Source organism: Carcharodon carcharias, chromosome 16 (assembly GCF_017639515.1).
Source record: "Carcharodon carcharias isolate sCarCar2 chromosome 16, sCarCar2.pri, whole genome shotgun sequence".
Classification (NCBI taxonomy): Eukaryota; Metazoa; Chordata; class Chondrichthyes; order Lamniformes; family Lamnidae; genus Carcharodon; species Carcharodon carcharias.
In genome coordinates, this window is record NC_054482.1 from 25,115,170 (window position 1) to 25,140,404 (window position 25,235).

The window sequence follows — 25,235 nt, forward strand, 5'->3', positions numbered from 1 at the left end:
AATGCTTGAGGACAGAGGTCATGATCCACATTGGGATCAATGACATAGGCAGGAAAAGGGATGAGGTCCTGAAAGCAGATTTTAGGGAGTTAGGAAAGGAATTAAAAAACAGGATCTCAAGAGCAGTAACCTCAGGATTACTCCCAGTGCCACATGCTAGTGAGTATAAGAATAGGAAGATTGAGCAGATCAATACATGGCTGGAGAAATGCAGTGGAAGAGTGGCTTTAGATTTCTGAGGCATTGGGAGTGGCTCTGGGGCAGGTGGGACCTGTACAAGAAGATAGGTTGCACCTTAACAGGACTGGGATGAATGTCCTTGTGGGGAGGTTTGCTAGTGCTGTTGAGGAGATTTTAAACTAGATTGGCTGGGGGATGGGAACCTGAGGGGAAATTCAGAGTGCAGAGGAGAAAAACTGGCAGTGGGAAGTAGTGAAGTACCAACTAATAACAAGGATATATCAGAGAGTAACATCAAGGTATATAGAATACATTGAGAGTTTGATAGAATTAGAGTAGGCAATACTAAGTCATTAAATGGGGCCAGAATAAGGAGGAAAGTAAAAAAGCCTAAATCAGGGCTAATGTGCGTGTATGTGAATGCACAAGTGTGGTTAATAAGATTGGTGAACAACAGGCTTACAAATGGAATTATTATATTATTGCTATAAAAGAGACCTGGCTCAAAGAAGGGCAGGACTGGGTATTAAATATTCCTGGGTATAAGGTATTTAGGAGAGATAGGAAAGGAAGAAAATGGAGGGGGAATGGCAATATTGAATAAAGATGGCATTACAGTACTGTAGAGAGAGGATGTTCCAGAGGGATCAAGGACCTAGAGGTGAGGAATGAAAAAGGTGCAGTAATATTGATTGGTATGGAGTATATATAGACCACTAACTAGTAGAAGGCATGTGGAGAAACAAATTTGCAAAGAAATTACGGAAAGGTGCAAGAATTATAGAGTAATCATAATGGGGGACTTCAATTATCCAAATATAGGGATAGGACTGGTACAAAGGGACAAGAGAGGTGAGAGCTCCTAGAATTTGTTCAAGATAATTTTCTGCAGTAGTATGTTTCCAGTCTGTTATGACGTGGCAGATGATGTGTGCCATGGAAATCAAATCCACGAGGGAAACTTGATCACGTGGCCACAATTGTTTTGCAATTTGTATTTTATTTTGAGGTGTGTGCCCTTATCTCAGAATTAAAAAGAACACCATGACTTCAGAGGTTTTTAGAAAACTAAATTAAACATTTATTAACAAAAGAAAAGATGTCAAGCACACACATAGGTCTAGAAATTACTACGATAATAACTCTTAAAACCCCTAACTAATTTGGCTCCCAAATTAAGACAACAGGAAAAACAAATAGATTTAAACAGACCCAGGCAAAGCAACACAGTACCCTGGACAGTCGAATCCAAAGTGAGGTTTCTCAACTCCAGTTCCTGTAGACAGCAACTTGATGCACAGATGCTGGAGGCTCTTCACGCTTCTGTTAGATCTTCGAATGCCTTCCCCTCTTACATATAGCCTTCTCTCCTTTAAATATGCTTTCCCCTTTTAATGCAAATTCCATTGTTCCAATATGTTCTTGGAACTTTACCTTTATCATAATATAAATCTTTTGTAGTGTTCATATTATCAGTAACCTTTGGGAAAAATAAACACACAGTTTGACTTAGCTTCTTCTGGCTAGGTGTAGCATCTTACCGTCTCTTTGAAATTCAAACTAACCTAATTTAGCTAAAAATGCAAATTTTCCTTACATCTCACATTCTGAAACTTCAGCCATGTTTACATATTTAGTATTTCAAACCTAGCTTCTTTTTGATAACTCAAAGCCTCCAGACTAGCTGTCTCCAATTCAATTAAATCCCACATACACAAACTATCCAAGCCCCATTTTTACAATAAATCACAATAATATTATGAAAGTTATTATATTTTCATGACAAGTCCAAGTCCAACAAGAGGACATGCACTTTTGGACCTGGTTCTGGGGAATGAGTTGGCCCAAGTGGATCAAAAATTAGTGGGAGGGCCTCTAGGGTACAGTGACCATTGTATCATAAAGTTTAGGTTAATCATGGAAAAGGACTGGGAACAATCCAGAGCAGGGAAAATTAATTGGGGGAAAGCCAGCTTCAATGGGATGAGAATGCATCTGAGTCGAGTGAGTTGGAATCAAATGTTGGCAGAAAAAATAGTGGCTGAACAGTGGATCTCTTCAAGGAACAAGTATTGCAGGCAATGTCAAGGTATATTCCCTTGAAGGAGAAAGGAAGGACAAGTCATCCAGGGTGCTCTGCCCTTATGAGAGAGATAGAGGTAAAGATGAAAAAGGAGAATTGCGCATACGACAGATGTCAGGTAGAAAATACAATGGAGAATCAGGCTGAATATAGAAGGACCAGAGGGGAAGTTTTTTTCATTCATGGGATGTGGGCTTCATTGGCTGAGCCAGCACTTTTTGCCGATCCCTAGTTGCCCTTGAAAAGATGGTGGGAGCTGCCTTCTTGAACTGCTGCAGTCCATGTTGTGTAGGTACACCCACAGTGCTGTTAGGGAGGGAGTTCCAGGATTTTGACCCAGCGACAGTGAAGGAATGCCGATATATTTCAAAGTCAGGATGGTGAGTGACTTGGAGGGGAACTGCCAGATGGTGGTGTTCCCATCTGCCTGCTGCCCTTGTCCTTCTGGATGGAAGTGGTTATGGTTTGAAAGGCGTTGTCTAAGGAGCCTTGGTGATTTCCTGCAGTGCATCATGTAGATGGTACACACTGCTGCTACTGTGTGTCAGTGGTGGAGGGAGTGAATGTTTGTGGATATGGTGCCAATCAAGGGGGCTGCTTTATCCTGGACAGTATCAAGCTTCTTAAGTGTTGTGGGTACCCCATTTAAATATTCAGGAAGGTGGGGGGACAGCGAAATCAGCTATCCGCCCGCTGACCTGTCAATGGCCCGTGATATCTTGCTTAAGTATAATAAAATGATGTAGGAATGATGGTGTCTTCATTATTTTGTGTTACGCAAAGTAAGTTGATCTGATCATAATTATACTCTGTATGGCTGCTACCTGTGACAAAAAGCAGCTTACGATTTCTTACCTGTGCTTGTCACACCAAGTGTTTGCTTGCTGCACCTTTCAATAGTTTGAAAAAGTTCACATGTGAAAGACGCACATTTTGTTACATGCTCTGGAAGTAGGCACTGGGCAGTTGTGAGTCAATTCCCATAGAAGTCAGTCATTCAGATTGCTTTTAGAAATGACCAATGTTGCATATTTGTCATATTGGAAGTGAGGAAATTTAATGTTGAGTTGGAAAGAGAGGGTATTTCTTAAGAGTATTAATTCGGAATGGGAGGGTAGACTTTTGAGCCTGGTACCTGGGAATTGATGGAACCTCTGTTTTTATTTAGAATAATTGGATTGCAAAGCTCAGTATAAAGTGGTTATATTCATAGAGTATGCCAAACTAGGAAGGATCCTTGATAATGTGCAGAGGTAGCTTGGGTGCTAAGAAATGTCTAAATTAAAATGGCCAGGATTTTCTACTTCTATATTCCTAAACCTGCAATTTTCTATCGTTGAAATTAATACATAGAAAAATTACAGAGTGAAGAGTATACAAGCAGAAAATCTTGGCCAATATGTAAGCGAGTTGAACAATAGTAGATAAAATTTGATATGGACAAATATAAAATATATACAAAGAAATGAAGGACAACGTAAGTACTTCATGAATTGTATTAAAGTACCTCAGGGTGAAGTTGCAAAGGATCCCAAGCTCTCATAGATTCAACATATGTGTACAGGTCAGTGTACACTTAGTCTTCCAGGAGAAGTAAAATCTATCAATGTCTTCATCGACCAGTTGAAGCTGGCTGAGGCCCTCTTTTGAGATGGTTGGCAAAGGTGAAACTGTACATGGCACTACCCCTCTGGACTAGGTCTGGATCTCCATCATAAGCACATCAGTGATACTTTGACAACTCCCTGCCCGGATTCTGCAGAAGATTGGGGTGTGAATGCTGCCGTTTGCTTGAGGATTGGCATCAGCTGTAATCATCCCCAAACTGGCAAAAGCGGGTTGCCTTCCATGTTCAATGTTCTGGCTGAGGGCTTCAACATTTCCTTTCCCTTTGCCGGACCTGTATCTTCTATAGTGAGGGACGAGAAATGGAGTTGTGCTGGATGGGGTTGCCACGCCCAACGTCTATGGTGTTTGGTTGTTGAGAAGTTGGAAGTGCCCAACCCTGTTACAATTCTAGCACCTCTTTGGAGCATCCCTTGGATGTACTAGCTTACGAGGCTTACTATAGAGATAACACAGCAAGGATTGGATTTGTGCTTGTTGTGCAGCTGTTCTGCCTGCCTCTTAAGCCTGAGGTCACCTCCCTGATGTGGCCTCTTTCCTGATCTTAGGAGTCCAGTCTTCCCCATGATTTGGATGTTGTTATCTTGTGCATCAAAGAAGGGCAGTCAGGAGTTTGTCAACTCCCTCCAGATATCTTCATCCCTTATTGCTTCAGCTAGGTGGTTTTTCAGTTGCATGTCCCTGGTTGATCCAAAGGAGGGACCCAGGAAGACAATGCAGTTGAACAACTTTATCAGCTTCAGGGATACGAAGACCAGGTCCTGTCCTTCAGCTTGCTTTCACTCTTTGTAGCTGTAGCAACAGTTTTAAAAGTCCATTGCTGTCCTTAAAAACGCATGCCAGGACCTCAAAGATCCACTATGAATTTCTTTGAATGTCTGCACCTCTCCCGAGTATTTCCCAGTGATCTTTCCCACATAGATGTTCCATCTCAAATGCTGCCTGCTCCCTCTCATTGAGGCCCCTGGATGTCATGGCCATCTGTACACCCTCAGTGCAATCCTCGGCCACCAGGTCATTGGACATCTCCAATTTTCACCCACACCTGTCCAGCTTTCTATCCTTTGGCAGGTAGAATATCTGTGACGAGATATTCCATCCTTCCCGATACATTAAAGGAGGGTGCACAGGAAACCACTCTCAGGTCACTGTTTCAACTCTCAGCTTCATCCTTGAAGGCTGCGCCTCTGCTAGAGCTGCAGCTACTTCAGTTTTCCTTGCTGACAGGACGAGGACCAGTTCCAGTTCTTTCACCAACTACAATCTTGGCCAGGCATCTTTCCGTTTCGTTCGCCATGACCTAATGCCTATACAGTGGAATCCTGCCAACTATGTCAAGGTGTAACGTGCAATTTAAGTACATGGACTGCACAAAGATTATAAAACAAGGTTTGTTTATTCCATTGGTATCCAAGTGATATTAACCCCCAAGGAAAAGTGTAACTCCAAGAAACAAGCTATTTACAGAGAATATTCACTGCCGATGTTCCAAATCTCTATTCCATTCAGTCCATTGGTTCCTCAACACAGTCACTCACCAGGCTTGTTCAGGCCTGTTCTGCTGCCCAGCTCCTGGCTACAATCCTATTCATCAACTGAGCAAGGAACTGAACAACCATCTGTCCCAAAGGTTAACCATTTTCCAACAAGTGCAATGGATCAGCAGCAACAACTACCACAGCAGGAACACTCCCCATGGCAACAACATTCCCCAGAGAAGCAATGTCACCTCCGGAACCAGATGAACAACAACTTATACGTGCACCATAAAATGACATGAACCCTTTAAAGGTTATGTGTGAAATGCGTTTGTAGGTTTAGACAAAGTTGGAACAGACTAGAAAGAACAAACGGTTTTGGTTCACACTTGAAAATTTTCTTTATGGACTATGTGTATGGAGCAAGTTGTTAACAATAATGCATGCAATTTTTTTAAGAAAAGGAAAATGTTTGGATAATACCTTTGTACACTGTTGCTTGCCATAATCATGAGACCTCTGATGTCATGATAATGAATCTGATGTCATCATTAAATAGAGGCTTTAGGGCAGTAGCCATCATGCACATAACGTGGAACAATTGATTTTGGTGGCAGTGGGCTGATTCAGGTGCTATTGCAATGGCAATAAGTAATCTTGCTGTCAGATCAGAAGTGGGATTTGAAATTTAGCTCTCTGTTAAATAAGGGCACATAAGATTTTGCACAGTCTGGTTTATCCTGAATGAGAATCAAGAAGGCAAGATGGAGGAATTGACAGGGAAAGCTTATACTAGGTGCCAAATACCTTTGTGCAATGGGAGGAAATTTTGATCTATCCACAACTTGATAGGCAGTTGGCTGGAGCTGAGAGGAGTGGTAGAGAAGTAGGGGGCGGAGTGTCTTCAGCATATATATGGAAACTCACCCTATCCCTATGTAATCATTTGAGAAGCAATGTGAATGTATGGTATGGGCCTAGTTTAGCCTTTCTGAATGGTTGAGCTAGGATGATCTGTCTCGTGATTTTTGTCAATCCAAGTTATGTAACATTTATTTTGAGAGGTTTTTCAAGAGACTTCAAGGGAACTTCCAAATTAACAATGGAAAGTGGAAAGAATGCTGAGTAGTGTTGACCTCTGTGGAGTTGCTCAGTAATAGGTGTTGAAGTTGACATCAGCAGCTTCCTGGATTGATTGGCAGCCTTTGCCAAGGGAAATAAGTTTTCAGTTTTTCCTGGAACGTGTAACTTTTTTTAAAAAAGAACAAATTTTACTTAAAGAGAAAGGAGAATACTTTGTATGAAAAGCATTCTTTTCCGTGCTTAACGTTTGTAATATCTGTTATTTCCTGGACATGGAATTTGTTTTATAATGTTCAAAATCTGAATCTCTTGGTGCAAATACATGTCTAGATGGCCACTGCCCTGGTGGACAGAAGAAAGTAAAGAGGCAAATTTTGTGTAAAAAGGAATTGAGGATGAAGTGCAGGATGGGAGTTTTCTAATGCATGTTGTATCAATGAGGAAATCGGCTTACCGAAGAAACCTATGTGGGCCATGTTGGAGATCAGACTGACTGGTTGATCTAGCAGGTCAGGGCACATGGCAGCTCCAATTCTTCAGTAATAACTGCCTGCTGGTGGATGGGTAGCGGGGGGGTTGCAGGGGGCCTGGCCTTTCGCCAAAAAGATTATGGCTAACAAAGGAAATTGCAAGTAGGTACTTGAGTCCTGGGAACTAAATAATTTTTAGTTTTTGAGCAGTGTCACATGGTATAATCATTTATTCATCCTTGATAAATTTTGTCAAGTTCCTTATCTACCAGGAAACCTGTTACATTAGAAAAGCAAAATACTGCAAATGCTGAAAATCTGAAATTAAACAGAAATTGCTCAGCAAATCAGGTACCATCTGTGGAAAGGAAAACAACCTTAATGCTTCAGGTCAATGAGCTTTCATCAGAACTGAAAAAAGTTAGAAATGGAACAGGTTTTATGCAAGTACACGGGCATGGATCAGGGGGTGGGGTAGGGGGAAAGGGTGATAGGTCTGTGAGAGTGTGGAAAGCAGGGGAGATTAAAAGATGAGGATTGGTGATGGGACAAGAAACAACATGAGGGTTCCAGAGGAGACATAAATGTTAATGGCAGAATAATTACCAACAGCTGCTGTCCAAGAAAAGGGGGGTGAAATTGTTGAACTCAATGTTGAGTCCTGAAGGCTGTGAAGAGTCTGATCGAAAGATGAGTTTCTGTTTCTTGCGCTTCATTGGAGCAATGTAGGAGGCTGTAGTCAGAGTGGACAGAGAATTAAAATAGCAGGCAAATTTCCTCATGTCTCATGATTGCAACAGGAAGGGGGAAATGGTGAGATGAGAGCTTGGACTAGCCTCAGAACTATCTAGTATTTCCTGCCCTCATAGATCGCCTGATATTTGAATTCAAACAATCAGCATCTTTGCTGCATTACTCTACTTCATAACAGATAGCAAAAGATTGGTGGCAACCATTTAATGGGAGAAACCATTTCAGCTGTTGAAGTATATACCGAAGTACTTTTAACCATACAGGTGAGGAACATGAAAAAAAATGGTGCATTACCTAGTGCTGCTAGCCACAACTCCTTCTAGTCTCCGGACCCAAAACTTAGCCCTATTTTGCCACAGACCTCCTGGACTAAAACTCAGAATCCCAACTGGTCTCGCAACTTGTGAGAAAACATTTAAAGGTGGTGATCGTGATTAGCTGCAGAAACTGAATTTGTTCAGTGTTTTCTCATGTTAACCACTGTTCCCCTCCTCCACTCACCTCACCGTGGATATTGGATTATCCCCTTTTATTAAAGGCTCAATGTCACCTGTTCATTCACTCAGCCGATTGGGATATTTTGTGTTTGTTCAGTTTGTTCTCAAATGTAAAACTTCGGAATACTAATTATACATCAAGTTCTTTTATCCACCTGAGAACATCTGCATAACAGTAATTAGTCAAGGTTTCACTACACTTCAGTGTATTTTACCTGTTGTTCAGACAGAGCAAATCCCCAAAAATGGCACACAAACCAGGAGGAACCTTGCTACATGCACTCAGACTTCATATGCAACTTTGTGTTGTGTAGTTGATCTGAAAAGCATATAGCACGGTGAACTACTTTTAACTCAAATTTAATTTTCACTATTGATTGACTAGCAAACCCTTTATTCTCCAATGTTACTGGGTTTTTAAGTACTTATTCACAAATGGACATTCTTTTCACAGCCTTCAGATTTTTCAACTTTAATCTTCAGATTTTCGAGTAGCATCTTGGAACACCGCAGAATGAAATGCAAGTTGTTTGTCAATCTTGACTATCTTTCCGTCAGGAGTCCCCCTCCCCACTCTAGCCTGTTTTTGCCCCATCTTGGAAAAGATGGAGGTTGAATACTGTTCAAGATAATTTTGTGCATCAGCTGAAAATCAGGCTTCCCCACCCATAAACAAGTAATGGTCTGAGGAGATTGGGGATCCAGGAGAAATTAAATAATGTCACCTTTTTATTTATAAGTTTGAGAAGCTATGGATCAATAAGGCTTCCACTTGCACAGAACTATAAGAAGTTATATATATTGTACTGACCAAAGTGAGGTTGTTGATCACTGCTGTGGAATGGAATGTTTTCCTACTTCTACCACTTGCTGTTTGTATCAAGTGCCCCCAAACCATTTCTGTGCATGTCATAGTCCTTTGAATTGTACATGTGCCATTGATCTTTAAAGGGCATGGTGTGAAATTTTCTACATCTCAGAACAACCAACCATATGGCCTTCCTCAGAGCTTGCTGCCAATTGTAATTAAAGTAGTCAGCAGAATCTTATTTCTTTGATCAGTGATCTAAATTCTCAGACTGCTCTGTCTAGTTAATCTTTTTTAAACATCTTTTTTGATGCAGTTTTGTCTAACAATTCCAATTTAGTGATTCTTTTTTATTCCAGCGCAGTGTCCAACACTGAGTGTAATCAAGATCTCCAGATTCTGCCAATAGTGAGGAAATGAAAACAGTCCAGATACTTGATTATAATCATTAACAACAAAGCTGCTCCTTGTAGTCCAAGTTGAAACCATTTGGCAACTGATTTTAAACATCAGAAAATAAAGTTGTGTGACTGCAGGAATTCAGTCTGCATCCTCTCTCGGGAATGATGAGATGGCTGTTTAGTAGCTCAAGTCTTTCTTAACAGGAGAAGATTAATGAAATTGTACCAAATCGGTTGATGATATGAAAAGTTTGAGCCTTTGCAAATATAAACTGTCAGAAAGCAGCTTTTATGGAGTCCAGCTGCACAACATATCAATCAATGGTATATATTAGAAACCTGTCTCTGATTCTCCAAATTGGATGACATTTTGCTTCCAGATGATAATGCAGTATGTGGGAGCAAGAAAATAGTGAAACGGAAAGACAAGTTGTCTGTTCCGTTCTGACCAATCAAAATAGGCAAATACATTTGCAGATAACCACAGGTTATCTTCCTACCTCTTTGTTACCTGTACAGTATTTAAGGACAGACATAGAAAAAATTAAAAACAAAAAACTAGTTTATAAAAAAAAGTTAGTCACTTTGACCACTGTTGTATTATGCCCATTCGTACTAATTGTATATTTCAATTCCACGGAGTTCTTGTGTCAATGTTTACATTTTTTAGTCCCAAAATGCTTCTCACCATGCAAAGTTTAACCAGAATCAGCAGCTCCAATGGGCTTCATTTCTGACTTTTACATTATGGAGGCCAAAGTTGTGCAGTACCACTATTAAACATATTTCTTTACACCATCAGGTTTGCGCCCCAAATTCTCACTTTACCTCCTGGGACAGTTTAAAACCCAAATTGCCCCAACTTGTATCATTTGCAGAATAATCATTTACAATTCATTGTTCAATCCACAAAGCTCCCAAGAGCAGTCCTGAAATTCCTTCAAATATGGCTTGTTGATTGCAAAGTTTATTTCTGCAACAACAGAACTGGCAATGTTTTGTTTTGCAGAATTGTCTCTGAGCAATCCACCATTGTCCAGCTAAGAATTTGTGTAAGCAGTCTACACCCAAGCCATTGCAAATGTCAGAGTTCTGATAGTAAGTTCAAGTTTCCACTTCTTGCCCTCCATAGGAAAGTGCTTATCTGCAATTTTTATGCATCTCTGCATAAAGCAAGTGGAGAACTAACCACAATTTAATTGTATTTGGAGCACCAGTCAAGTATGGTGCTGGATTGACCATCAGTTCTATCCAACCAGCTTTGAGCCTAAATATGCAATTGTTTAGACATGTACTTACTGGTACTAGAGTCTCAAGATGAAGTTCATAGGCCATTGTTAACCTGTTCCAACAATTGCTGGTACCTCAGTTGATTTTTATGAATTTCTTGCTCACTGGTTTATCCTGTTCACATTTTGAGGATTCCTCACCACCGACTCCATCCATCTAACAACTGTTTGATGCTGAACCAGACCATCCACAACCTTGGTGTCATAATTGACCCTGGAATAAACTTCCAACCACATCTGTACCATCATGAAGATCACCTATTTTCACCTGTGTAACATCACCCGTCTTTGCTTTTGCCTTAGCTCTTCTGCCTACTGAAACCCTTGTTCGTGCCTTTGTTCCTCATGACAGTGTATTCCTCACCAGTCTGTCATTTGCTACCCTCTGTAAATCTGAGGTAACCCAAAATTCAGTTGCCCATGTCTTAACTCGCACCAACTTTGTACTCACCAATCTACATTGGTTTCCAGTTAAGCAATATCTCTATTTTAAAATGTCCATTCTTGTTTTCCAACCCTCCCTAGCCTCACCCCCTCTCCCCATCTCTGTCACGTTCTCCAGCCCTACAGCCCTCCAAGCTACCTCCACTCCAATTCTCACCTCTTGAGCATCCCCAAATTTAATCACTCCTCCACTGGAAACCGTACCTTTAGCTGTCAAGGCCCTGATATATTGAATTCCCTCCCTAAACTTCTCAGCCTCTGTACCTTTCTTTCCTTCTTTAAGATGCTCCTTAAAAGTTATCTCTTTAACCAAGTTTTTGGTCACTTGCCCTAATATCTCCTGTGTCTCAGTGTCAAATTTTATTTTATTTATGCTGCTGTGAAACATCTTGGGATATTTTATTATGTTAAGGGCACTAGGTAAATACAAGTTGTTGAGAGGAAAAGGTTGATGGTTGCAAAAGTTGAAGTGCATCCATTTTAATGCACTACTCAAGCCACAATAGACCTAATGTTATGCATTTTGAAGTGATAATTTAATGATTTATAGTGTGCACAAAATAGTTTGTAACTCGAATTCCATTGCAGACATTCAGGAAAGATCATATGGAAATGATAATAAGAACTTGTGAGCACACCTTAACTGAAATATATTGACATTACGTGAAACTATTTTTGCAGTTTCTGAAGTTGAAGAAAAGTGCACACAATTATGCTGGCTACTGTCCCTTGTTCTGATTTTTTCCCCCAACTGCAGTGGAAAAAAAGAGCAGAATTCCTCATCTGTAGGGAACAAAAAACAGATGTACTATAGATCAAAACTGCATCCTTTCAAATGGTCTTTGTAAGCTGATTTTGCACCCTCGGGAGTACTCCTGTATATTTGTTCAACTTGTATTTATATTTTGTTTAGCAAAACTGAGCTTGACTTTTTTAATTCAATTTTCTTCCCTTTCTCTTTGTCTAAAGGCAGTGCTGTAGCAACACTTAGCCCAGTGGTCAATCTTGGCATGTTGTGTCAAAATGGCTTCCTGACGGTCAGTGTGTTGGGCATCATTGTTGAACCCAGTCTGTTCTCATCCAACATCCACACACAAACCCTTAACAACAGAAATTCAAGGACAATAAAATAAAAGGTGCAGGAATAGTGCATTATTCTTTTCATCCTTTCTCATCCCAACAGACACACTGAACCCAATTTTTACACTCCCTTTCTAATATTGCATAGACATGTGATTTTTTTAAAATTATTTCAATGGATGTGAGTGTTGCTGCCTAGGCCAGCATTTATTACTCATCCATAATTGCTCTTGAGAAGTTGGTGGTGAGCTGCTTCCTTGATGCTGCTTTCATGTGATTTAAGTAGTGCTGTTAGGGAGGGAGTTCCAGGATTTTGACCCAGGAACAGTGAAGGAATGACAATATATTCCCAAGTCAAGAAGGTGTGTTGCTTGGTTGGGAACTTCCAGGTGGTGGTGTTCCAATGCGTCTGCTGCCTTTCTCCTTCTAAATGGTAGCAGTCGTGGGTTTGGAATAAGCTGTCTAAGGAGCCTTGGTGAGGTTCCTGCGGTGCATCTTGTAGATGGTACACACTGCTGCCACTGTGCATTGGTGGTGGTGGTGGGAGTGAATGTTTGTGAATGGGGTGCCAATCCAGCAGGTTGCCTTGCCCTGGATGGTGTCAGGCTTCTTGAGTGTGTGGGAGCTGCACTCATCCAGGCAAGTGGAGAGTATTCCATCACACTCCTGATTTGTGCCTTGTAGATGGTGGACAGGCTTTAGGGAGTCAGAAGGTGAGTTATTCACTCCAAGATTCCTAGCCTCTGACCTGCTTTTGTAGCCAAAGTATTTATATGGCTAGTCAAGTTCAGTTTGTGGTCAGTGGTAACCCCAGGATGTTGATATTGGGGAATTTGGCGATGGTAATGCCATTGAATGTCAAGGGGGTTGAGCGAACTATTTTCCTGGTATGTAGAACACAAATACAGCGTGCACTGCATTCTATGGGAACATTCAGAAGAATCCTTACATGATTTGTTAAAGAAAGCTCACAGAGTTGCAGTTGATAAAGAGGTGGTATATCACAAAAAAAAATTTGTTATCCAAAGTTTTTCCAAAAACAAAATGAGCTTGATTTTTGCAATTAGTGGCAAAACATTGTTGCTTTCTGCTGAACTTGAAGAAAGCTGCTCAAAGATCTAATATCTAGTAATTGATTTCAGTCTGAAAGAACATTGACAACTTACACTCTGGAGCTTTGGATTTCTGACAATTTCAAAGGAACTACAAAACCTGGATCAATAAGCCCATTTCTCATCCATACAGACCATGAAAGACCTTAGTTTCGCCTAGCAAGCTACTCAGTTGTACCAAGCTGCTAAATCTCAGTAAAGGTGACTGTGAAACTACCGAATTATCCCATTTAGGTCACTAATGTCATTTGAGGAAGAAATCTGCCATCCTTGGCCTGGCCAAGATGTGAACCCTGACCCAAACAATTTGGTTGACTCTTAACTCTAAAATGGGCTAGGAAGCCATTCAGTTGTACCAAGCTGCTACATAAAAGTCTAAAATGTTAGGAGCTAGAGATAGTTTTAAGTAAATTATATTTTTATTGGTGGGTGTTAGGAATAAGTTTTTTTTTATTTGTGTGTTGGAAAACTGAAGCCTGAGTTTTTGGTTTCATTTTAGAGCGGAGTCAGCAACTCTGTTGGTTTGATTGTATACCTGCATTTTAATGAGGTTTTACAACCCTTGAAGTGATTTGGGGACGCTAGAACAATGTAGGAGAATCTATGCTGTTGTCGAGCAATGAGACCTACAGAGAGAGACAGAAAAGCAGTTTGACCTCAGTTGGTCTGTGGATACCTCAAGGTGGGGAAGCTGGACAGGAGAGGGAACTGCAGATTTCCCAAAATAACCAAAGAAAGTCCCAGAAACTAAGGAGTAGGGGACATTTTAAGTCAAGGAATGGGAACAGGTTCTGTTTAGAGGAAGTGGAAGTGGAACCAAGGAGCAGAAAGAAGTGCTCTGAATTAAAGAGAGAAAGCTGCAGGAAGCAGTCTTAAAGCAAAATAGGCTTGCATGAAGCCAGAAGATCTGAGGAGACAGTCAAAGGTTGGTGACTTCCTACTATGGGCCTGTGAAGCAGTGGTGTTCTGTTGGCATGGCTGAGTATCTGAGAGACTACGTAGAAGGCGAAGCTTGAATGCACATGGCAATACAGGGTAGAGGAACATCAGAAGGAAAGGTTGAAACCCTGAAGGTGGATCTTTGTTGAAGATGTCCAAGTGAAAGCATAGCCTGAGAGAAAATTCCAAGGCAAGTACTTTGAGATTAGAGATTGGAAACCCTCGTGTGAAAGACGGAGCTCATGATGAGACTCTTGATGGCTCTTGACATCAAGGCCGCATTTGACCGAGTGTGGCATCAAAGAGCGCTAGCAAAACTGAAGTCAATGGGAGTCAGGCGGAAAACTCTCCACTGGTTGGCGTCATACCTAGCACAAAGGAAGATGGTTGTGGTTGTTGGAGGTCAGTCATCTCAGCTCCAGGATATCACTGCAGGAATTCCTCAGGATAGTGTCCTCGGCCCAACCATCTTCAGCTACTTCATCAATGACTTTCCTTCCATTATAAGGTCAGAAGTGGGGATGTTCGCTGATGATTGCCCTCCACATTCCTAAACAAAAAATAAAAGTTAGAATCTATCAAGCCAGGTTCCAACCTGGGATCTGACTTATTTAGCAGTAACATCAACTAGGATCATAACAAAAAGAAATAAAACCAGACGAACCACCCAGCATCAACCTTAGTACTGGAAACAACAGCAGCATGCTGTGACTAGTCGACCCTGCAGAATCCTTCTTACCAGCTTTTGGGTCCATGTGCCAAAATTAGGAAAGCTGTCCCACAGACTAGTTAAGCAACAGCTTGATGTAATCACACCCACAGAATCATACCTTACAGCCAGTGCCCCTGACACCACCATGACCATTCCTGGATGTGTGTCCTGTCTCACTGGCAGGACAGATGCAGCAGAGGTGGCTGCACTGTGCTATACAGTCACGAGGGAGTTGCCCTAGAAGTCTTCAATATTGACTCCAGACTTCATGAAGTCTCATGACATTAGGTCAAACATTGGCAAGGAAACCTGCTACTGATTACCACCTACCTACTCTATTAGCTGATGAATCAGTACCCCTCCATGTTGAACACAACTTGGAAGAAGCACTGAGGGTAGCACGGGCACAGGATGTACCCTGGGTACCTGGAACGAATAGTTACTCCTTATCAGGAGAACCGTGTAGAGGAACATGCCAGAAGCAGCATCTTGCATACCTAAAAATGAGGTGCCAACCTGATGAAGCTAACACAGGACTGCATGCATGCCGGACAGCGGAAGCAGCTTACAATAGGCAGAGCTAAGCAATTCTACAACTAATGAATCATATCAAAACTCTGCAGTCCTGCCAGATCCGGTTGTGAATGGTGGTGGGCAATTAAATAACTAATCGGAGTGGGAGGTTCCACAAATATGCCCATCTTCAATGGTAGGGAGCCCAACAGTTCAGTGCAAAAGACAAGGCTGAAACATTTGCAAGCACTTTCAACCAGAATTGCCGAGTGGATAATCAATTGTTCTTCTGAGGTCTCCCAACATCACGGATGCCAATCTTCAGCCAATTCAATTCACCCTACATTACATCAGATAACAGTTGAAGGCACTGGATAGAGCAAAGGCCATGGGCCCTGACAACATCTGAGCAGTGAAGACTTATGCTACAGAACCAGCCACACCCTGAGCCATGCTGTTCCAGTGCAGCTACAACATTGGCATCTATCCATGTGGAAAATTATCCAGGTATATCCTGTTCACATAAAGCAGGACAAATCCAACCTGCCCAGCTACTGGCCCTTCAGCCTACTCTCGATCATCAGCAAAGTGATGGTAGGGTGGCACTTAATACGCATTAACCATATCACTGATGCTCAGTTTAGATTCCACCAGGGCCACTCAGCTCCTGACCTCATTATAGGCTTGGACCAAACATGGACAAAAAAGCTGAACTCAAGAGGTGAGGTGAGAGTGACTGCCATTGACATCAAGGCAGCATTTGAGCGAGTGTAGCACCAAGGAGCCTGAGCAAAACTGGAGTCAATGAGAATAAGTGGGAAAGCTCTCCTCTGGTTGGAGTGATACCTAGCAAAAAGGAAGATGATTGTAGTTGTTGGATGCCAATCATTTCAGTCCCAGGACATCACTGCAGGAGTTCCTCAGGGTAGTGTCCTAGGCCCAGCCATCTTCAGCTGCTTCATCAATGACCTTCCCTCCATCATAAGGTCAGAATTAAGGATGTTCGCTGAAGATTGCAGTGTTGAGTATCATTTGCAACTCAGGTACTGAAGCAGTCTATTTCCACATACAGTAAGACCTGGACATCATTCAGCCTTGGGCTGATAAGTGGCAAGTAACATCTGTGCTAAACCAGTGCCAGTCGATGACCATTGAGAGAATCTTACCATTTCCCCTTGACATTCGAAGATATTACCATTGCTAAGTCCCCCTATGATCAACATCCTAGGGTTGTCCATTGACCTGAAATGTAACTGGACCAGCCATACAAATATTTGCTTCCAATTTCTACTTCTCTTTCTCCTTCACATGGTCCGTCTCCAACACTTCCATTCCCTTCCTTGACCTCTCTGTCTCCATTTCTGGTGATAGACTGGCAACCAATATTCAATACGAGCCCACCGACTCCCACAGCTACCTCGACTACAGCTCTTCATACCATGCTTCCTGTAAGGACTCCATCCCATTCTCCCAGTTCCACCGCCTCCGTTGCATCTGCCCCGATGATGCTACTTTCCAAAACGGCACTTCTGACATGTCTTCCTTTTTCCTTAACCCAGGGATCCCCCCCCACTGTGGTTGACAGGGCCCTCAACTGTGCCCAACCATCTGCCACCATTCATTCCCCTCCCTCCCAGAATCATAATAGGGGCCCCCTTGTCCTCACTTCTCACACCACCAGCCTCTTCATTCAAAGGATCATCCTCCACCATTTCCGCCAACTCCAACATGATGCCATCACCAAACACATCATCCCCTCACCACCACCACCACCATCCACCCCCCTGCCCCTATCAGCATTCTGTAGGTTCCCTTCCTGACACCCTGGTCCACCCCCCCATAACCCCCAATTCCTTATTCCCTTCCCATGGCACTTTCCCATGCAATCGCAGAGGGTGCAACATCGGCCCCTTTACCTCCTCCCTCCTCACTGTCCAAGGCCCCAAACTTGGGTGAAATAGTGCTTCACTTGCACTTCCTTCAATTTATTCTACTGTATTCTCTGCTCCCAACGCAGTCTCCTCTACACTGGGGAGACTAAATGCAGATTGGGCGACTGCTTTGCAGAACACCTTCACTCAGTCTGCAAGCATGACCCAGACCTTCCTGTCGCTTGCTATTTCAACACACCATCTTGCTGTCATGTCCACATGTCTGTCCTTGGCCTTCTGCCGTGTTCCAGTGAAGACCAACGCAAACTGGAGGAACAGTACCTCATCTTCCGATTAGGCACTTTACAGCCTTCCAGACTTAACATCGAGTTCACAACTTGAGACCATGAACTCTCTCTTCCAACTTTACCCCCTTTTTGATCCAATTTTTTTTACTTATTCATTTTAAAAATCTTTTTATCCCTTTTCCCCAATGCTCCCCTCCTCCCCCCCACCCACCCCCACGGGGCCATCTGTAACTTGTTCCTTTCACAAAGCACTGACCTTTGTTCTGCGATTAATACATTCTGCTATCTTACCTTTATGCCAATATCAACACTTTCTTTAGACAGAACACTAACATGAACACTCCCTGTGTCCATGACATCTTTGTCAAATTTCTCCTTAGCTCCCACCTATCCCTGACCTTCTATTTTGCTCCACCTGCTCCACCTACTCTTAAACAGTATAAAATCCATCACATTTCTACTTCTCTTTAGCTCTGAAGAAGAATCATATGGACTCGAAACATTAACCCTGTTAATGTCTCCATAGATGTTGCCTGACCTGCAGAGCTTTTCCAGTATTTTCTGTTTTATTTCAGCCACTCAAATATTTTGGCTACAAGGGCAGGCCATAGGCTGGGAATTCTACAGCAGTAACATACCACCTAACTCCCTAAAACCTGTCCAACATCTACAAGGCATATGTCATGAATGTCATGAAATATTCTCCACTTGCCTGGATGAGTGTGACTCCAACAACACTGAAGAAGCTCATTACAATCCAGGATAAAGCAGCCGCTTAATCAGCACCCCACCCACCACCTTAAATGTTCACTCCCTCCACAACCTATGCACAGTGACAACTGTGTCTACTATAAGAACATGAGAAATAGGACTAGGAGACCACACGGCTCATTGAACCTGCTCCACTATTTAGTGATATCATGGCTAACCTTGGGCTTCAGCTCCATTTTCCTGGCCCTGAGATTTAATGATTTCCTGAGACACGAATAATTTGTATGTCTCAGTCTTAAAAATATTCAATGATAAAGAAACCAAAGCCCTCTGAGATAGAGAATTCCAAATATGCACAAACCTTTGAGTAAAAAAATTTAATGTATAAGTGTTACGATCCCCATAGCGATTGATAACTTTTAAAACAAAATTAATTTACCAGCGAGTAATGGAAAGAACCAAACAAAACTTAATTTTTTAAGACTTTTACTGTAACAGGCAAACTAAAATCAACATTGATCAAGCATTGCTTAACAGGCAACTAATACATCAAACTAAGGAAAAAATGCTTTCACGTTAATGAAATAACGCAGCCAAAAGACTCTCAGCACCCCGGCAGGATCATTTCTCCCCACCATGCCAGTTTGAAACTTTGTGTCCTTGAACCATCATTCCACTCCCCATCCGAGCTCTCCAGATCCAATTATCAGCAAGGCAAATCTCGGTGGCTCTCCGTTCCTTAAATCTTCAATAGGCCAATCTGTTCTGTTGCCTTTTTAACAGAAACTGAGCTCTCACCAGCACCTTGCTTGGATTGTAAGCACAAAAGAGTTCACCTGCTTCCCCATGGCAGTAGCTTCTTTATCTCTGCATCTCAAACAACAGCTGTCCTTTTTCTGTGAGGTACCAAAGGTATGAAAATGGATGGACCACTTGGCATCAACCTAGGCACCAGAAACAACAATGGCAAACTCAGGCCTGTCAACCCTGCAAAGTCTTCCTTGCTAACATTTGGGGGCTACTGCCAAAAGGAGTTGTCTCACAGACTATTCAAGCAACAGCCTGACATAGTCATACTCATGGAATCATACCTTACAGACAATATCCCAGACATAACCATCACAATCCCTAGTACATCCTGTCCCACCGGCAGGACTGACCCGACAGTGGTATACAGCCAGGAGGGATTTGCCCAAGGAGTCCTCAACATCGACTCTGGACCCCATGAAGCCTCATGGCATCAGCTCAAACATGGACAAGGATACCTCCTGCTTATTACCATGTACTGCTCCCCCCCCCCCCCCCCCCCCCCCCAGCTGATGAATCACTACTCCATGTTGAACATGATTTAGTGAAAGCGCTGAGGGTGGCAAAGGCATAGAATGTACTCTGGGTAGGGCACTTCAATGTCCATCACCAAGAGTTGCTCAGTAACACCACTACAGACCAAGCTGGCCAAGCCCCAAAGGACATATCTACTAGACTGAGTCTGCAGCAGGTGGTGAGGGAACCAACAAGAGGGAAAAACATACTTGACCTCATCCTCACCAACTTGCCTGCTGCGGATGCATCTATCCATGACAGTATCGGTAGGAGTGACCACCGCACAGTCCTTGTGGAGATGATGTCTCATCTTCACATTGAAGATGTCCTCCATTGTGTTATGTGGCACTACCACCAAGTTAAATGGGATAGATCTTGAACAGATCCAGCAACTCAGACTGGGCAACCATGAAGTGCTGTGGTCCATCAGCAGCAGTAGGATTGTACGCACAGCAATCTGTAACCTCATGGCCTGGCATTTCCCCCATTCTACCATTATCAACCCAGGAGATCAACCTTGATTCATTGAAGAATGTAGGAGGGATTGCCAGGAGCAGCACGAGGCATACCTAAAAACGAGGTGTCAACCTGGTGAAGCTGCAACACAGGACTACTTGCATGCCAAACAATATAAGCAGCAAGTGATAGAAAGAGCTGAGTGATTCCACAATCTAAGTTCTACAGTCCTGCCACTTCCAGGTGTGAATGGTGGTGGATAATTAAACAACTCACTGCGGGAGGAGACTGTACAATTTTTAAAATTCTTTTATGGGATGTGGGCATCACTGGCTAGGCCAGCACATCAGTGTAAAAAAATAAGGCTGAAGATTGCAACAAAATTAGCCAGGAGTGGATGATCAGTAAAGAGATGAAAGGGATCATCAACAGTGCTATCAAACGGCACTTGCTTAGTAATAACATGCTCACTGATGCTCAGTTTGGGTTACACCAGGGTCACTCAGCTTCTGACCTCATTATAGCCTTGATTCAAACATAGACAAAAGACCTGAACACCAGAGGTAAGATGAGAATGACCTTGACATAAAGGCAGCATTTGACCAAATGTGGCATCAAGGAGCCCTAGCAAAACTGAAGTCAGTGGGAATCGGAGCAAACACTCCACTGGTTGGAACCATACCTAACACAAAGGAAGAGGGTTGTGGTTGTTGGAGGTCAATCAGCCCAGCTCCAGGGCATCACTGCAGGAGTGTCCTCAGCCCAACCATCTTCAGCTGCTTCACCAATGACCTTCCTTCCACCATAAGGTCAAAAGTGGGGATGTTCGCTGATGATTGCACAATGTTTGCACCATTTGCGACTCCTTGAAGCAGTCCATGCCCAAATGTAGCAACCCTGGCAATATATAGCCTTGGGCTGACAAGTGGCAAGTAACATTTGTGCCATGTCCAACAAGAAAGAATCTAACCAATGGCATTACCATTGCTGAATTCCTGAGTAACTCACCTCCTGACTCCCCCTCCCCATCTACAAGTGCCTCCACTTGCATGGATGAGCACAACTCCAACAACACTCAAGAAATTTGAGACAAGGACAAAGCAACCCATTTGATTTTTTTTAGGCCAGCATTTATTGCCCATCCTGAATTGCCCCTTTGTTCAGGGAGCATTTAATAGTCAACCACATTGCCAGGGTAGGACAATGGGTTTCCTTCCCTAAAGGGCATTAGTGAATGTTTACAACAATTGGCAATGGTTTTCATTAGACTTTTAATTCCAGATTTTTATTGAATTCAAATTCTACCATCTGTCAGTGTGGGATTTGAACCCGGGTCCCCAGAGCATTACCCTGGGTCTCTGGGTTACTAGTCCAGCGACAATGCCACTGCACCATTGCCTTCCTTGTTTGGCACCCTATTCACAAACATTCCTTCCCTCCACCACCAATGCACAGTTGCAGCAGTGTGCATAATCTACAAGATGCACTGCAGGAACTAACCAAGCCTCCTTAGCACCTTTCAAAGCCACGACCGCTACCATCTAGAAGGACAAGGGCAGCAGACATATGGGAACACCACCATCTGCAAGTTCCCTCCAAGCCACACACCATCCTGACTTGGAAATATATCACCATTCCTTCACTGTCACTGAGTCAAATCCTGGGACTCTCTTCCTAATAGCACTATAGGTGTACATATGCCAAATGGACTGCAGCGGTTCAAGAAAGAGGCTCACCATCACCGACTCAAGGGCAAATAGGGATGAGGAACAAACCAGCGACGCTCACATCCCATGACACAAAAAAATGAATTGGAAATTGTTTTAATGAATTTGCTGACTAATTCTTGTGGAATAAATTAAACTCTAGATTGCATTCAGCCAATATAATGGTTTTTGAAAATTGTTAGAAAAGCCTTCACGGAACGCTTTCCTCATGTTTCAAATGATAGGATACGTGGAGCTGTTTGGGTAACAATCTTTTCGCAGTTGATAGCCAGGTTGAACTTTTTCAGTATGTTTTTATGAACATTTTTGAGAAATATAGTTCTTTATCTGTCAGTCACAGATGCAAAACAATTTTCTTGTAAAAAGAAAAAGGTTGTTATTTTTCTGACTTTGGCAACTTGGCCTTTAAAGTACTTGGGATGTTTCCGTTTGAAGCCAATAAACTGTGTGGCCTTACAGGAACAACTTGGGAGCAGCATAATAGATTGTGTGTTATTGAGTACAATGGTTCTGTTGCTGCAAGAGAAGTTTGCTCATATTTATCAGGAACCGAGCCACACCATGAGAGGTCACCTGTTTAAGATCGTCTACACCCTATTTGTGTAAAAAAAAATCCTTCCAGTGTCTCCCAATTTATTTTTCATTTGGCTTAGTGCTTTCTCCCTTGCAAACAGTAAGTTAATTAATTATCTGGCTTTGATGGCAGGTAGACCTTATGGTTGTCATTAAATACACCAACCCTGTTTTTTTTTAATTTTGGTATTGGCATTGGTTTTGGTATTGCTGTGCACAATATTTAAACACATTTCATGTGATGGCATGGGGGTATGGTTCAATCTTGCTGTGCTACAAAGTTTCCCTATCTAAGTTATACTTCTAGAAAGTAATGCAAAGTGGAGGCATTTCCATGTGAGGGAAGTACCAACAGAGTGTTCTTAGTGTAATCTCACTTCATAAAAAACAGCAATAAGGACAATACTACTAAGGGTACACATCAAGAATGTTCTTTTTTTCAGGGCATATTTCTAAAAATGCTGTGAGCTTATTTTTCATTTGTATATGCTTTTAACTCTAATGCTGATATGTTAGCATTGCACATATGTTGACATCTTTACTTTTGCAAACTTTAGTCAACTTGAGGCAGGCAGTAAGGAATTTCAAACAACCTTAATACGATGAAAGGTACCAATGTACAATCTTGGATAGATCAAACAGGAATCTTAGAAGATTGACACATGCTCTGAACTCCGAATTGAAAATAATAGCCCAAGCATAAAGCATTGCTGGGAATTGCTTATACATAGTTTAAAGGAAAGAAGAGAGCTCTCCAGATTTCACACATCTAAATCCTTCTGTGGTCCAGTGCATATCCTGTTTTAAATATTTATGGCGTTCTTTTTGAAAACAAAGACAATTGGCGCACCAAAATAGCTACTCCGCGTATTTTCTTCCCTCCAGATTTGGGTACAGTATCAGATCTGTTACCAGTTGTGGTCTCTTTGTATAGGTTGCATCATGGACCAAGTACTGGGTGGCACTATGTGGAACAAAACTCTATTACTACTCAGCCAAGTCTTTAAAACCAACAGAAAGAAAGCATGTAAGTACAACTGTTCCCAAAAACTGGTTTGTTCTCAGATAAGTTAGAATCCAATGAAAGCGACCTGCTATATTAAACATAATCAGTCTTAGTCAATGACAGTAGACACTCCCATTGGAAAGTTTTATGTAATGCCTCTTAAGGGAAAACATCTACATTTCATATTACATTTGCACAGAGTAACAGATTTGACATTTCTCGTCAAAAAACAATCCTGTGGAAATCTGAAATAAAGTCAGCTGAAAATACTCAGCAGGCCAGGCAGCATCTGTGAAGAGACAGAGTTAACATTTCAGGTCTGTGATCTTCATTAGAACTTGGAAAGGTTAGAAATGAAATTGATTTTGAGCAACAGACAGGTGGGGTAAGGACAAAAGGAAGGTCTGTGTTAGGATGAAAGGCAGGAGAGTTGGAATGACAGAAGAGTTAGTCTTTCAGGGCCAAAGGGAATGGTGGTTTATATGAATGTCTAACAGAAGGACCATAGACATAAGATCATAGGAAATTGGAGCAGGGGATGGCCATTCAGCCTCTCGAACCTATCCTGCCATTCAATAAGATCATGGCTGATCTGATTGTGACCTGATTCTGCCTGGCCTCATAACCCTTGACTCCTTGTAGATCAAAAACCTCAGTCTTGATTATATTCAATTACCCAGCCTCCAATGCTGTCTATGGAAGAAAATTCAAAGTCTAACAACGCTCTGAGAAGAAATTTTTTCTCATCTGCAATGTAACTGGAAGACCACTTATTTTTAAACTGTTCCCTTGAATTCTAACTTCCCTACAAGGAGAAACATCTTCTCAGCATCTACCCTGTCAAGCCCCCTCAGAATCTTATATGTTTAAATAATATGGCTCCAATGAGCATAGACCTAACATGCTTAATCTTTCCTCATAAGACAGCCCCTTCATCCCAGGAATCAGCCAAGTAAACCTTCTCTGAACTGCTTCCAATGCAAATATATCCCTCCTTAAGTAAGGAGACCAAAATTATGCACAATACTCATCAATACCCTGCACAGTTGTAGCACAAGTTTCCTACTTTCATAATCCATCCCTCTTGCAATAAAGTCCAACATACCATTTGCCTTTCTAATTACATGCTGTGATCTGCATGCTAACTTTTTGTGATTCATGTACAAGGACACCCAATCCCTCTGTTCTGCAGCACTGTGCAGTCTCTGTCCATTTAAATAATAATGTTTTTCAATTCTTCCTGCCAAAGTGGACAACCTCACATTTCCCCACATTACGCTCCATTTGCCAAATTTTTGCCCATTCACTTAACCTATTTATATTCTTTTACAGACTCTTTGTATCCTCCTCACAACTTGTTTTCCTACCTATCTTTGTACCATCAGCAAATTTGGCTTCAATACAGTCAGTTCATCCAAGTCATTCATATAGATCATGAATAGTTGAGGCCCCCGCACTGATCTCTCAGGCACTACACTAGTTACATTTTACCAAGTTGAAAGTGACCCATTTATCTCGACTCTCTGTTTCCCAATCTTTTATCCATGCTAATATATCACCCCCGGCACCATGAGCTCTTAGCTTGTGTAGTAACCTTTTTTGCGGCATCTTATGGAAATCTAAATATACTACATCCACTGATTCCCCTCTCTCCACCCTATTTGTTACTGCCTATGTTTTTGTGCAGAAAACACCACTATTTGGCTGATGCATGGAGAAATGGGGAGGTTCCCACCAGGGATTTTGCTGTCTGGGAAAATTGGCAATTAGAATCAGAATAATACAGCACAGA

At 42.1% G+C, this 25,235-nt stretch overlaps 1 protein-coding gene across 8 annotated transcripts in view; it reads left to right on the forward strand.

Annotated features, from left to right (window-relative positions):
- ralgps2 (Ral GEF with PH domain and SH3 binding motif 2) overlaps positions 1 to 25,235 on the forward strand; it is a 574,026-nt gene that overhangs the window by 487,524 nt on the left and 61,267 nt on the right. For 6 of the 8 annotated variants that reach the window (XR_005945530.1, XR_005945531.1, XM_041208583.1 and 3 more), the window contains one exon: positions 23,372 to 23,464. The exons of the other annotated variants lie outside the window; for them this stretch is intronic. Coding sequence is in view for 4 of the 6 variants with exons in the window: in XM_041208583.1 (XP_041064517.1) it covers positions 23,372 to 23,464 (93 nt within the window). In the remaining 2 variants the exon portion in view is untranslated. The remainder of the gene's footprint in view (positions 1 to 23,371; positions 23,465 to 25,235) is intronic. 8 annotated transcript variants of the gene reach the window in all.